This window comes from Corapipo altera, unplaced genomic scaffold, assembly GCF_003945725.1.
Source record: "Corapipo altera isolate COAL_440 unplaced genomic scaffold, ASM394572v1 61411, whole genome shotgun sequence".
Classification (NCBI taxonomy): domain Eukaryota; kingdom Metazoa; phylum Chordata; class Aves; order Passeriformes; family Pipridae; genus Corapipo; species Corapipo altera.
The window spans coordinates 28,420,753-28,434,504 of NW_020884875.1; the positions used below are offsets into that span (position 1 = coordinate 28,420,753).

General features: G+C 43.1%; 1 protein-coding gene and 1 long non-coding RNA gene across 2 annotated transcripts; one reads left to right on the top strand and one right to left on the bottom strand.

Moving 5' to 3' along the window:
• Positions 1 to 1,801: 1,801 nt before the first annotated feature.
• Positions 1,802 to 7,237, bottom strand: LOC113943099. The gene is made up of 4 exons (XR_003526195.1): positions 7,077 to 7,237; positions 6,625 to 6,695; positions 3,146 to 3,237; positions 1,802 to 2,905 (listed from the first exon to the last, which is right to left on the bottom strand). It is a non-coding gene; the product is annotated as an uncharacterized LOC113943099 (long non-coding RNA).
• A 101-nt stretch (positions 7,238 to 7,338) lies between these two features.
• Positions 7,339 to 12,519, top strand: CTSL (cathepsin L). Its single transcript, XM_027634419.1, has 8 exons — positions 7,339 to 7,451; positions 7,861 to 7,996; positions 8,342 to 8,464; positions 8,547 to 8,702; positions 9,047 to 9,271; positions 10,825 to 10,993; positions 11,191 to 11,308; positions 12,108 to 12,519. The coding sequence occupies exons 2-8, from the start codon at positions 7,871 to 7,873 to the stop codon at positions 12,205 to 12,207; spliced, it is 1,017 nt and encodes a 338-aa protein (XP_027490220.1). The 5' UTR covers positions 7,339 to 7,451; positions 7,861 to 7,870; the 3' UTR covers positions 12,208 to 12,519.
• The last annotated feature ends 1,233 nt before the right edge of the window (positions 12,520 to 13,752 follow it).

The following is a 13,752-nucleotide window of genomic DNA, read 5'->3' on the forward strand; positions in this document are numbered from 1 at the left end:
GTGCCACCCCCCCACCCCAGAGGGGCTTCCCTAGCTTTTGCCAATTAAAGAGAACTTAAACATAGCCTCTGTTTTGAACAGTTTTGAACAGTTGAACACAAAATCCTTTAAAAAAAGTCAGCTAGGGGAGAGGAAGCAGCCAGTGCTGTGTTTGAATTGCAGTGTGTGCTCAACTGTCTGCCCTTTATGCTAATGGAAGGGTTTGGAACCACTATCAGGAGGCAAGAGAGCAGAAGGCAATCCAGGTACACAGCATCCAGACAGCCTCTGAACAAAGGGGTGTCATGAAACACCTTTCCAGCCATGGGCAAAGACCAAATTTTTGCATTAAATCATGGATATTGTAGGTAGTGAGTTGGTTGCAAGCCAGTGTGTAAAACAGCTTACTTGGCTCATACTCAAGTCTTACTTTGAGTGATATAGCTCAGGGATGGAGGAATCTGCAACTAAAGGACTCTGAGATGGGAATAGTGAGGCTTGGCTTGAGCAGGTCTGACTATTAGGCAGCTGAGCCACAGTCCAGAACAGCTGTATGGTACTGTAGGCACGACAGTGACCACCCCATGCCAGCGCACTTTTCTAGTAATGCATGACCACACACCAAGCAATAGCCTGTTAAGAACAGAGGAAGACTCTGGTGACAAGATGAGAAGTGATCGTATAAATGTTGTGTCAGTCACTCACTGTGCTTTTCTACAAGCCCAAGGGCAAGGTCTAGTGAAATCCCTGTGGATGTTTCTCTATGGAGCAAGAGGAAATTGCAAAGGCTTAAATATAGCTGTTCATAGACAAGTCAGAGAAGCAGCGTTCAGCTGTCAGCTCTGCAGCTGCTGCACTATGTATGGCCTTGTCATGGAACCATCAAATCACTGCTGAGATGTGAAACAGTTTCCTAAAATATCTTGTTTCATGCTGGCCACTAACTGAAACAGCTTCATCTTACATCCAGATGAATGCCCTCTTGCACACACTCACTTACAGTGGCTCATGGAGAACCATCACAGAAGTCCTTTACCTTTGCTGTACTGCCCTGAAGCTTGGGGTGTACATTTAGGATGCTTCACAGGTTGAGGGTGATCAAAGAAAGAGAGATCAAAAGAAACTCTGCTCTCTTGATAGTGAGAAGATTCAAATCAAGCAGGTCCTTGGTGGTCAGAAAGACTTGGTGTAGTGTGTGTCTGCCACAGTGACTAAGCAGTTATTAAAATATTTGAAATTATTATGTAAATCTGATAGCAGTTGCCAGCATCCTGGGGGTCAATGGGCTGAGAATGCTTCTACTGAATCTCAGAGACTGGCAGATGTGCTTTCACTGATTTATACAATGTGTTCGCATTCCGCAAACTAGGTAATCCTTCCATTTATTTGATTAGCAGAAATAGGAAAAAAGATGAATTATGATTTAACAAGGCTAATCTCAGTGTTGAAGAGCCTAGAGTTATCTCTCCATAGGTCATTCATTTGATTTCAGTGGCCACAACAGCATGGTACTGCTCCTTTTTTCCTCAGTCCTGTTGTTTGTGAAGTAGGAATGACAGCAGTTGTGAGTCACCACTGCTCTTACCCCAAAAGCAGATGCACTCATTTTCCTCTTACCTGATTTTCAGGAAAACAAACTTAAGATCCATATTTGGTTGTTTCAATTGCCTCTCTCCTCTTCTGCAAGCACCTTTGTTTAACCTTCTCTCACATGATCTGTTAATGGAACCCAGCCTGTAACTTCAAAGTTTAAAAATAATTCCTCACCTCACTCACAGTCTCTAACCTTATCATGGGAAATGCTTTCCAGCATGTCAGCTTGCCCTTTAGACACTACTGCTCCAAGAACAACAGGAGGCAGACAGATCTGTCTTTCATGCTTTGCAACTGTTGACAATGGCTTGCAAAAGAACGAACATTTTACTCAAGCACTTAAAGATTTATAATTCTCTAACTTTATTACTGCTTCCATTTCAGAAAAGAAATGTTGGATCATTGTTTAAAACAAAATGTCGTTTCATATATTAAATAGTATATGAAATCCTCCCGAAACCTTTGAAATCTGCTAAAATGCCTTCACTCTGATCTCTAGAGTACACATGGGCAGTAAAAAAATAGTCTTGGTCAGAGGAACTTTACCATACAGACAAGATTTGCAATTTCCAACTTGTTACAATAAAATTTTAAATTAGGAGAGTCAGGAAATGGTAACTACTTTAGAGTAAAAATTATCTCTTAGTAAAAAATACCCTCCATAGTATAAGGAGGATTTAAAGAACCAACGTCCTTTAAATTGTAGAGAAATATCAATACAACATGGAAATTGTTCTGTATTTGTGGGCTTCTACGTCAGCAATTCAAGACAATATTTCTCCGCATCCTCCCACTATTTCCCCTGGTTGACTTTCAAGATCATTAATCTCCCAAAATTACTACCTGCCAGAAATTAGGAGGAAACACTGAGTAATGAATGAGGAATCAATCAAACTGAAGTTTAAAATTTTAAGTATGTGAGTTACACCATGGTCAAAGCTTCAAAGCTGACTTCAAATATGACTCAGTATCTAACCTCTATAAAAAAAACCAAAACACATTAAGGTAAAAAAAAGAAAAAAAAGAAACCAAAGGAACTCTTTTTTTTCCCCACATACAAAAAAATATTTTCATCAGAGAACCTCACAGGAAAGTACTACTGCTTTGCTTTTAAGAAATCCTAACCCTGAAGTAGAGGTGGTACTAGGACCCCCACCCGCTCTTTCCTGCAGGGCAAGAAATCCGTTGCATCATTCCTCGATTCCTGTGACCAGGTAAGACATTGAGATGCAAACGAAGTCGTCTTTGCCTTGTGGACCAGCAAAGAAGCTGGAATGCGGTTTCTTATCTAGCACTTGGGTGAGGAAATGGTTATTCTGGGAGATCACAAGACCTGAAAACAAAGAGGAGTTTCAAAAGGATTGTGTCACTGCTCCCCAGCCATCTCCTAGGTTTTCAGAACTCTCACAGAACCCTATCTGTGTTCTCTCTGCAAATGCTGCTTCCTTTTCTAACCTAATAATGATGGAAGTAACTTCATTATGGGTGCTCCAGCTGAAGCACAGTTTAAATCTGATATTGTATTCGGGAGAATCCAAAACAAAGATTATTAAGTAGGTACTTATGAAAGAACCTTGCTAATGCCAGAGGGAAACTCCAGAGCCATTTCAGATCTCTGGTGAGGAATGCCTAAGTTGTGGACGTAGGCTGGTCATTTTCATGGAGCTGCAAGGAAGAAGAGAAACCACTCATAGTCTTTTGGTAGCGTTTTTATCAGACATGTTCAAATCAATTTAGGTGAAAAAATATCTGCAGTTCCTAAAACTTTTCTGAACGTGCTACTACAAATAAGTACTGAAGTAAGCAGCATTTCTTATGGAAATGGAAGTTGGACAGTGAAAGCTTGCTGTGAAATACACTAATTTGCATTTGAGGCTAGACAACACTTTAAGGTGCATCTTGAGAGACCATTCTGCTGTAGAAGTCCATTCTTAAGCTACAGTGTAGTAAGGTGAAATGACAGAAACCAAATTTAAGGCAGAGGGCTTTAATCTGGTATAAACAAACATGTTCACAGTCATAGCTTTTTCACAGATCAATGGTTTCACAGAATATTCAGAGCTGGAAGGGACCCGCAAGGATCATCGAGTCCAGTTCTTAAATGAATGGCCCATCGAGTCCAGCTCTTAAGTGAATGGCCCATACGGGGTTCCTGTGACCTTGGCATTATTAGCACCATGCTCTAACTAACTCAGCTAATCTCGTGTTATCTCTTAAGTAAGCCAGTTCAGTATTTTAATTCCATCAATAAAAATCCTGAATTTAGTCTTCACAGCAATACTAAGATCCGTGTTTGACTAAATAAAATGTCCTTCCTTTGCTGTTTAGATAAAATGTCATACAAACAAACCCCTTGTTTTTACTTCAGTAAGGATCATGAGTTACCTTGAGATTGCTGGTCCATGGCAGCTGCTTGTGCACACAGAATTGTCACAGTTGAGTGTAACGTAGCTTATTCTGTTTACATTGCTCAGATGTTTTTCACATATTGCCAGCCTCCTGTAGCTTTGCAAGTCAACTGCCATTGCAAAGGAGCTTAACTTCTCTGATTTCTGGGTTGCCAATATGCAGATTGGCCCTCTTCTCTGTGCATTCATATCAGGACAGTAAAGAAGGGCAAGGATTTAAACGTACAAAACAAATTTCAAAATCCTGGATTCTAATACGAAGAGCAGTTCCAAAGGGGGAGAATTGTGCTGAACACCTGCAACCTGCAGTGGTACATCTCATATTGATGAGATGTGACCCTGGAGATCAATGCTTAATTGACTCCTCCAACTACAGAGGCAACACACTGCTACACTAAGTTCTTGGGACTATTTAGAAATGCACACACAGCCTCTGTTATCTGGTAACTTGAAAGGCCTGATGGCTACAGGGAAATTGGCAAACCTTCAGCTGCTACAATGGTGACATGATCAGTTATTAAAAGGTGGTGTTCCTACGTTTTAGAATAGTGGTATGCCTTTGGCAAAACAGCTAGAGGTTTGCATATAGAGAGTTCCTCAAAAGCTGGTTTTTTTCAAAGCAATTTGGAAAGTTACCCTCCAAAAGGAAGAGATCTAAAGTAATGGGCAAGTGTCTTCTTGCTTCCAAGTTTTGATCTTTAGATTACTGCAGACAGAACTCTGACTACTGTGATTAGCATGGCTAGCTAGATCTCCTATGGACTGGATGGCATGGCTTCAGCTAAGCTTTTAAGCAAAGGAACTGAAGGAGCTCTTGATTTCACTCCTTCTCTCTGCTAACCCGAAAGGTGTGCATTTCTCAGTCCCCACGCAGATGTTTTCAACAAAGCAAAGGCCGCTACAGCTGATGTGACTGCAGCATGCTGTCACAAGGTTGCACAGTTTGATAGAAAATTATTTCTAGCAGCGTCTGCTCAGTTACCTGTAACTGCTGCCACTGACCCTATTCTGTTGACTTCAGCAGACCACCATCACACTGGAATTGCAGTTTGGCTTCTGAACACATCATGGTGCACAGGCAGGAGCAGTAGGGACAGTGACAGGGGGATGTCTAGTAGTTGTGTAATAACAGTGTTTTTACCTTGGCTGAAATAATGAACAGCTGCTGCAATATGACTGGCAGCCTTTATGTTGATAACAATATAATACAATTCTCAGAAAGCAAATGTGCATCCAGGAGTTGGAGGTAGTCCTAAGCCAGTTTCTTATCAAAGGTTTCTAAATGGCACCTTTGTGATGACCAAGTTCTGACCATGGCTGTTGCTGTGCAGATTTCCCTTGTATATGCTTACATGGTTCTGCACCTGGGGTCCTAGGCTTCCTTAGGAAAATACCTGGGGAACTGATATATCCACACAACAGTTATTACTCAGTACATGCCTAAGTAAATGTGCTGAAGGTGAAAGTATTCCTGTCTCCTTCAAGGATTTCAACAAATTGTCAGCTAAGGTTTCCCTATGTACAGCTAAACTTTTAGAGTAAACATACCTTCAGAGTAAAAATGGACTTGTGTGTGCATCTGTATGTGTGTGTGTACGTGCACTAAAAGTATTCACTAGGAGAGGCAGCACAGTGGTATCACATGCTAGCTGACTGCATGGTAACTTCCCCAATGAGATACGACCTCATAACATCCAGAAAAGCATCAGTTTGTCTTAGTGCATCTTAGGGTGCATTACAGAGCAGCAGACATGTGATTTGTGGTGCCAGACCTTCTGTAATTTAGACCTTACCTCCTGTCATGCTAGCTAAACATCTTGTCCTTTTAGAAAAGAAGTCCTTGTCTGTAGTTTATTGATTTACTTGTAGCCTCTCAATGCTCATTTGATACTAGATACAATTGCAGAAACAAAGCTGACCTAAATAGGACTGAGAAATCTGATAGCATGGAAAATGTCAGCAAAAAGCTATTAAGTAAAAACTTTTCAAATGCCACACATTAAAAAAAAAAACAAAAAACAAAACCAAACAAACACAAAAACAAACCACAAACCAACCACAAACAAATAAACAAACACAAACAAGCCCTAAAAAACCCTATTTATGAGTTAATCGAACTACATGAAGTTCATCTAACTCTCCTGAGGTCTTTAAATGTGTCTTGATTATGCAGCAAAAAATTTCATGGTGGAAAGATATTAACAGAAAGGAGACTTGCACAAGTACTTTGAAAAGACAAGACAACCTCTCCAACACATCTTTATGTATTTGGCTCTGCGGGGCTTCCTTGGGCCAAACACTGCTACTGAGATAATCTGGCTAAGGAAATCTATTGCTTGTTTTAGCAACACAACTATGTATACTGAGACATCAGAAAACGGAGAAGCTCATATAATATGATTTATTTTTTTTTGCTGTTGTGCAACAGTCTACAAACCCTGTTTTTTACTCTAAATACATGCTCTCAAGTTCGTAAGCTACAGCCATCAGCTGGCTTTACAAGAGCTTAAGGATGAACCTCGCATAGCTCTTGCAGTTATTCTACTACTAGAGACTGTTAAACATCAAAGTTTATCTACTACTGCTTATTGCAATGCTGCTTACTGCTACCACAAGTCCATGTGTAAGCCTTTTAATATCTCACCTGTGCTGCAACTCTTGGTGTCACAAACAGTGTTTTGCAGTAGGCATTAGTGGACACTATGCATACAAACACTAGCCACATGGCAAAAAAAAAGGGGGGGAAAAAGGTAGTTTTCAGATATTATATCACAGGGGAATAAAAAGGACTTTCATGGAAATGCTTCTGTCACCAGTGTCACCACCAAGCCACTGGGACGGTGCACTCACATCTGCCTGGCCGCAGCCTCAAGAGAAACGGCCCTGCCTGCCGTGTTCCACAAAGCCGCGCAGTTGCAGAGGCAGCAGCTCTCCCAGGGAGAAGGAGAGGGCTCGGGGTGTCGGAGGGACCGAGGGCCAAGGGACAGCCAGAGCAGCACGGGAGCCGCCTCGCCAGCCTTCCCCGAGCAGGAGGTATTACCGGGAGCGTGGGGACGGGGCTGGAGCTGCCAGCATCCGCCATTCATGTCTCTTTACCTCCAGACTTTGTTTTTCCTTTGCTCTGCCAGCTGCCCGCTTTAAGTTCCCCCGCGTTAAATTCCAGCAGGCTTAGCGTGCTGCCGCCATCTCCGGTCCGACAGCACTCAGAATAAATACTTAGACAAACACTGCCAAAAGTAGCGGCTCCGGCGGTGCGGAATGGTACCGGGGCAATCCCGCATCGCCCGCCAGAACCCCCCGCCCTCTGCTCGCGGTGCTGCGGGTACAACCCGGGCAGACACCGCCCCGGGCCCGGCGGGAGGTGCGGACCGGACCGGCCGCCAATGGGCGCGGCGGGGCGGGCACGGCCGCGGCGGGGATAAGAGGGGCCGCAGGGAGGGAGCGTTGTCGGATCGGGTAGTCGGTAAAGAAGTGGGCACTGTGGAGCGAGGCGGGGGGAGGGGGCTGCGAGGCGGGGGGAGGGGGCTGCGAGGCGGGGGGAGGGGGCTGCGAGGCGGGGGGAGGGGGCTGGCCTCGGCTGTGTCCTTGTCCCTGTCCTTGTCCCGCAGTGGGGGCCTTGTCCTGCCGGGAAGGGGCCGCCATTCCAGCCGCCTCCTCGGGAGGCTGCCGGCTACCCGCCCGCATCCCGGCCGCGCCACCCGAGCTTGTTTACAGCCGCGGCGAGGGTGGCCGGCGCGGTGCGCGGGTGCTCGGCCCCGCCGATCGTGTGGCGGGGGCGCGGAGGGCGCGCGGCCCGGCCGCGGGTCCGGCTCCCCTTCCGTGCTTGGAGCTGCGGAGCTCAGGGAGCCCTACCTGACCCCTCTTCCTCCGTCCCCGGCAGATCTGCCAGCATGAACCCGTTCCTGACTGCGCTCAGCCTCTGCTTGGGCCTGGCTCTCGGTGCGCCGAGGCTGGACCCCGATCTGGATAGGCACTGGCAGCTGTGGAAGTCGTGGCACAACAAGGACTACCATGAGGTGAGCCCCGGGGTTTGTGCTCGGCCTGGCCAGCACTGAGCGCACGCAGCCGGGCCCCGCCAGCTGAGTCATGTTTGCTTTGTTGCGACGCTGGCTGTGGGCTGCGCGTGGGAAGGATAGTCCCCCTGTTTCCAGCTCCCTTTCCTGTGCTTGTGCATCGACTCAGCTGCACTGTACTCCTTTTTGTTAAGAACGCGGCAAAAAGACCACCTCTTAAGCCGTGTTCAGACTTCCCATTCGAGAGTAGTCTAAATTTGCCCGAGTATGGGAGCCTTAACAAAGCTCGTTGTCATAGAAGTGAACTTTGGACTGCCTTTCTGAAGTATGCTGGTTTTTTCCCCTCAGAGAGAGGAGAGCTGGAGGAGAGTGGTGTGGGAGAAGAACTTGAAAATGATTGAACTCCATAATCTGGATCACACATTAGGAAAACACAGCTACAGGTTGGGAATGAATCAGTTTGGTGACATGGTATGTATAGAGGCATGAAATGTATTGTCCTAGATGGTAGTGTTTAATAGATAATGAATGCATATATTGAATTGTTTTTCAGACAACTGAGGAGTTCAGGCAACTGGTGAATGGTTATGTACACAAGAAGTCAGCAAGAAAGTACAGAGGATCCCAGTTTCTTGAGCCCAGTTTCCTGGAAGTACCACGATCAGTAGACTGGCGAGAGAAGGGATATGTAACTCCAGTTAAAGACCAGGTACTATCTGTTGGTGGATTTCTAACCAGTTACAGGTCTAGTTTCCTGAATGCTACATCCACTTCCATAGAGGAAAAACACTGTGTACCTGTTTAATGAAGCCTAGTACAAGCTTACTGGATTAAGTACCATTTTGTTAAAACTGATGTACCTCTTTAAGACTTTTTAGGACTTCTGTACTAAATGTCTCAGAATTCAGCAGTGTCTTCGTTTGTATGTGTTAAGAGTGCGCAAGCAAAATTGGTCTTGTGACTTTTGTCTTTCTTGCTTAGATAAGTGATAAGGGAAATATAATTGCCTAGTTTGTCTGGATTTGCAGCTTGTGATTTCATTTTATACCTCAGGGTCAGTGTGGCTCTTGCTGGGCTTTCAGTACAACAGGAGCTCTTGAAGGGCAGCACTTCAGAAAAACTGGCAAACTTGTTTCACTGAGTGAGCAGAATCTGGTGGACTGTTCTCGCCCTGAAGGGAATCAAGGCTGCAATGGTGGTCTCATGGACCAGGCTTTCCAGTATGTGCAGGATAATGGGGGCATTGATTCTGAGGAATCCTACCCATACACTGCAAAGGTAAGTGTAATAGCTAAACTTGTATTGCCGGTGTCGTGTTTTTTGTGTGGAGAAGCTGTGTGTTGGAAAACTCATACCTAGAAAGGAAAATGTCTTTATAGTGATCGGTAAATCTGTCCTTCCTGTTGCATCTTTGCTAAGATAACTTAGCACAACTACTACCCCCAGTAGGAAACACATACCGCGCTGGTCTTTGTGGTCAAAATCTAGCCAGACCAGTTAGAAAAACTGGAGCAAATATTTTTATTCCTCCCCCTCATTGTTGCCTATCAGACATCATGCCTTATCTTGGTTGCCACACCAAACCAGGAACCCAGCCCTTGTCAATCATGCTACTTACTGGTAGGGAAGCAATTTTTTTTCCCGTAGTTGACCTGTTACAGAGTTGATACCTATACACCACCTAATTCTTGTTGCTAGTGTAATTTTTTTGTAACAGTTGTTGGCAATGCCTTAAATTCTACTTCTGGACTAAATGCTCATAAATTAAGGTAAGGAACAGACTTTTAAAATACCTCTACTGATCCATCAAATGTTAAACAGATATAAGAGGACAAAAGAGCATAATAAATCCTGGTATCACCTGAGAGCAGTGTTTTGAGGTTTTTGCCACTTAGGAGTTCTGCTCACAATAGAGGATCTATTCTTGCAGCTTCTTTTGTGCTGTCTGAATGGGCAATAGGGATGCCATTTGTTGTGAACAACACAGAAGCCTTTGGATTTGGGTTCCTGTTCACCTGTGTCCTGAAATCTCAACTTTTCCTAGTCTTGGCTGTTCTAGAGATCCCAGTTCGTTGTAGAAAATTCCTAACTTGTCAAGTACAAAAAGTAAGCAATTGAGCTGTACTCTGTTCCTTTAGTTGGAAAAACAATTTTAGTACTCATCTACAGTGCAGGTAAGGGAGGGATGTGCTTGCTTGAATCAGTTTCACGTGACCTGACTTCCAAACTAGGCCTCGCCTCTCTCCTGAGGTAAATGCGTGTGGCACCAACAGTTTTGGCTTACTATAAAAAAAAAAAAAGTAGTGTGAAGAAGCACAAAATACACAAATGTATTTTTGGAATGTAAGGTCATGTAATACAAATTACTAACACTTGAATCATTCTGTATGTAATTTCAAAACTATCATAGTCTAAAATTGTGGATTTTAGTGCTTGCTCAACAAGCAGTTTTGGGATTGCTTTGTAATTAATGAATACTTGGCTCTCTTCCATTGGCCATTAGTGCATTCTCGTGTTCTTTCCTCCCTGGAAAGATATGTCCTGCCCACCAAAGAGGGCAGAGTTCCAGAATATTATGGTTTTCTGCATCCCAGTAAAACTTCTTTTTTGGGGGGGGGAGCTCTGCTGTCCTTTATTTTTCTGTACTTCTGAGAAACTCAGAAGCAGCTTCTGTATTCCCCCTCTGTTTTCCTTTCAAAGCACTGCTGAAGCAACTGGAGCCTTTTCACTCCCTTGTTTTCAAGGCAAGAAAGTCTCAATGTCTGGTACTTCTGTGCTCACCTGTGTGTTAAGTGGAGAACTGTGTAATAACTACAGCTTTTTCTATTTAGGATGATGAAGACTGTCGCTACAAGGCAGAATACAATGCTGCTAATGACACTGGCTTTGTTGACATCCCTCAAGGACACGAAAGAGCTCTCATGAAAGCAGTTGCAGCTGTGGGTCCAGTGTCTGTTGCTATTGATGCAGGCCATACTTCATTCCAGTTCTATCAGTCAGGTGAGGATATAATAACTTCCATTTCTCTTACATATGTGTGTACTTGTCCCTCAGTTTCTGCCATGATACACTTATGACTCCTTCCTCTAACTTTCAAGAGGCTGTGAACATTTAATTTGGAATATACAAAGCTTCTGGTGAGGGGGAAGGGTTTTCTGCTGATGAGCTTGTTCACATGTGACCTTACGCCTTCACAGGTATCTACTATGAACCAGATTGCAGCAGCGAAGACTTGGACCATGGTGTTCTGGTTGTAGGTTATGGCTTTGAGGGGGAAGATGTAGATGGGAAGAAATACTGGATTGTTAAGAACAGGTAAGATCTGTCTGTCATGTACCCAGGAGAGAAGGGGAAGGTAGTTTATCACTTGAAAGGAGGGGAGGTAGGGAGACTACAGTAGTTAAAAACCTATGTGTGGAAAATCTGGAGACTGTTTTCAGATTTTATTCTGTAACAAAGGTTAAATCCAACTCACACTGATGGCAGCCTAATAAAGTAAGCCCAAAGCAGCAAATTCAGTCTTCTGCTTTTTCAGTTAATTTAAGGAGAGTCAGTACTGAAACAACTTGTGCAGCTTGTAGATATTAAAGAAGTGGGCAGAGGGGAGCAGGAGGAAACCATATTGTGGGGGTGTAATGGATTTTTTTTTTTTTTTGAAAGCAGAGTGCTTTTCACTTGTCTGAAATAGGATAACACCTGAACTTAATTAGCTCTGAAGTTGGGGGAAAACAATAAAGTAATGCCAAAGGGCACATCACATGAGCTTGTCTCATTTTCTCAGCATTACTGGGGCACACCCTCAAATGCTGCTTGCAATCTCTATCTTCCCTTAAAGTTGGCTGAGAGCAGTGTCTGAGCTTCAGGCATCTGTAATCAAAATTTGCACTTCAGTGTGACTACCTAGTTTGAGAATGGCTGTGTCCTTAATTTCTGTGAGCTTTCGATGCCTCTTCTGTAACATACATTTAATTGCTGGAAAACACTTTAAGTTTTGGCTGCAGCTATCTTGATTTTTCTCCATAAATGTGGAAGGCAGCAGTTTTCAGTTTAAACATTGGGGCAGTAAATAAGTATCTTCTGTATATATAAACAAACCCTTTGCTTTTGTTTTCAGCTGGGGTGAGAAGTGGGGTGACAAAGGATATATCTACATGGCCAAGGACAGGAAGAACCACTGTGGAATAGCAACAGCTGCTAGCTATCCACTTGTATAATTTGAAGACTGAACATTTCAGTACAAGAGGGGATTTAAAATGAATGACCAAACCCATGTTCACACATGTGGTAGACTTGTGTCTTTCAAAACTCAACTTGATTTTTTAAGCTTTTGAAATATATTTTACATGTTGGTGACATGCCACTTGTTTTAAATTAATGTAAATGTTGGTATGTAAACAGCTTGTAATATTGCTGGCTTTTGACTGCTTAATCCAATAGATTCTTTGTATTTTTCCTTTTTTTAAATTGCAATGTGCCCAAAGGTTTACTTTTTAAATAAATACTTAAATTCCACTGTGTACAGATGACTTGGCTTTTTAGTCTGTGTTTTTTTCACTTGGGAACAGGCATCCTAAATCATACTCTGAACTGAAGGTTATATGTGTGCCTGTCTTCATTCATCACTAAAATGCAACACTATCTGGGAATGGCTAATAACTGTTATAAAAAGGAGTGTAGGATTTATTATTTATGGATTATTACATATTATTTAAAATGGGAAGCGGAAAAATAGTAATATCTCTGGTTCTTTGTGTCTCATAACAAAGATCTTCAGTCTTGTCATCTTCTGCATGAAGCATCTGATCTTCACTTGCTTTTCATTCTGTCAGTGTTTTCTTAATGGTGCCTCAAAGTACCACACTGGTATAGTTTGAGTGGCTGTATCCTTTTGAGCATTATAGGATAGAGTAGGAACACATAAAGCACACCTGGAGTGTTCAAAGAGCTTGTTTCTTAAAAGATGCAGGACACTAAATACTGTCTTTCCCACCTGTACCAGCTTCAACAGCGAAAAGAAGGGATGTGGGGGAGAAATTATGTCCCTGTGGAAAGTAAAGTTGGGCCCCTCTGTTTAATACCTGTATATATGCTGGCTGATTTAACTGAGGTAACTTATACTGTTCCCTGTACCTGCTTTTCTCCTCTGCAGGTTATCTCTGCTGCTGAAACATGAGTACTAGCTGTTACATACTACTGTTATGTATGTTTTGGGTACCAGTGGTTTCTGCAAAGGATGGTGAATTGGTAATACCAAAAAACAGCAGAGAGTAGAAGACCTACCTTGGTTTTTGGGTGCTGGCATCCCCTCTTGCTTTTGGGCTGTAGGCAAAGGAGGGTAGTTCTGCAGTGTAACTTGCACCAGTTCTGAGTTTATGGGCCAATAGGTTTTTATGTACAACATCTTTTCAGAATCTGATAGCCATGCAGGCAAGGGAACACTTAGACCACAACTTGTGGAAGATGAATTTCCTTATTGTGGGTCTTATAAGTCTTAAGATTGCATTTAATAAACTTCCTTTTAAGGAAAAAACCAGGATGAGTTATCCATAACAATTTATAATTTTGAGCTGTGTATATGCTGCTTACAGATGAATTATTTCAACCTGAATTTCCCTACAAGTTTGGGGTTCTTTTAAGAAGAGCCTCACTCAGCCCAGAGGCTATTTAACAAGTCACAGAGCAGAAATAGTGGTTAGAATGTAGCTATTAAGTTGACTTGCTAAGCCTGTTATGAAGAGCATCCACACTGCTTGGGGAAA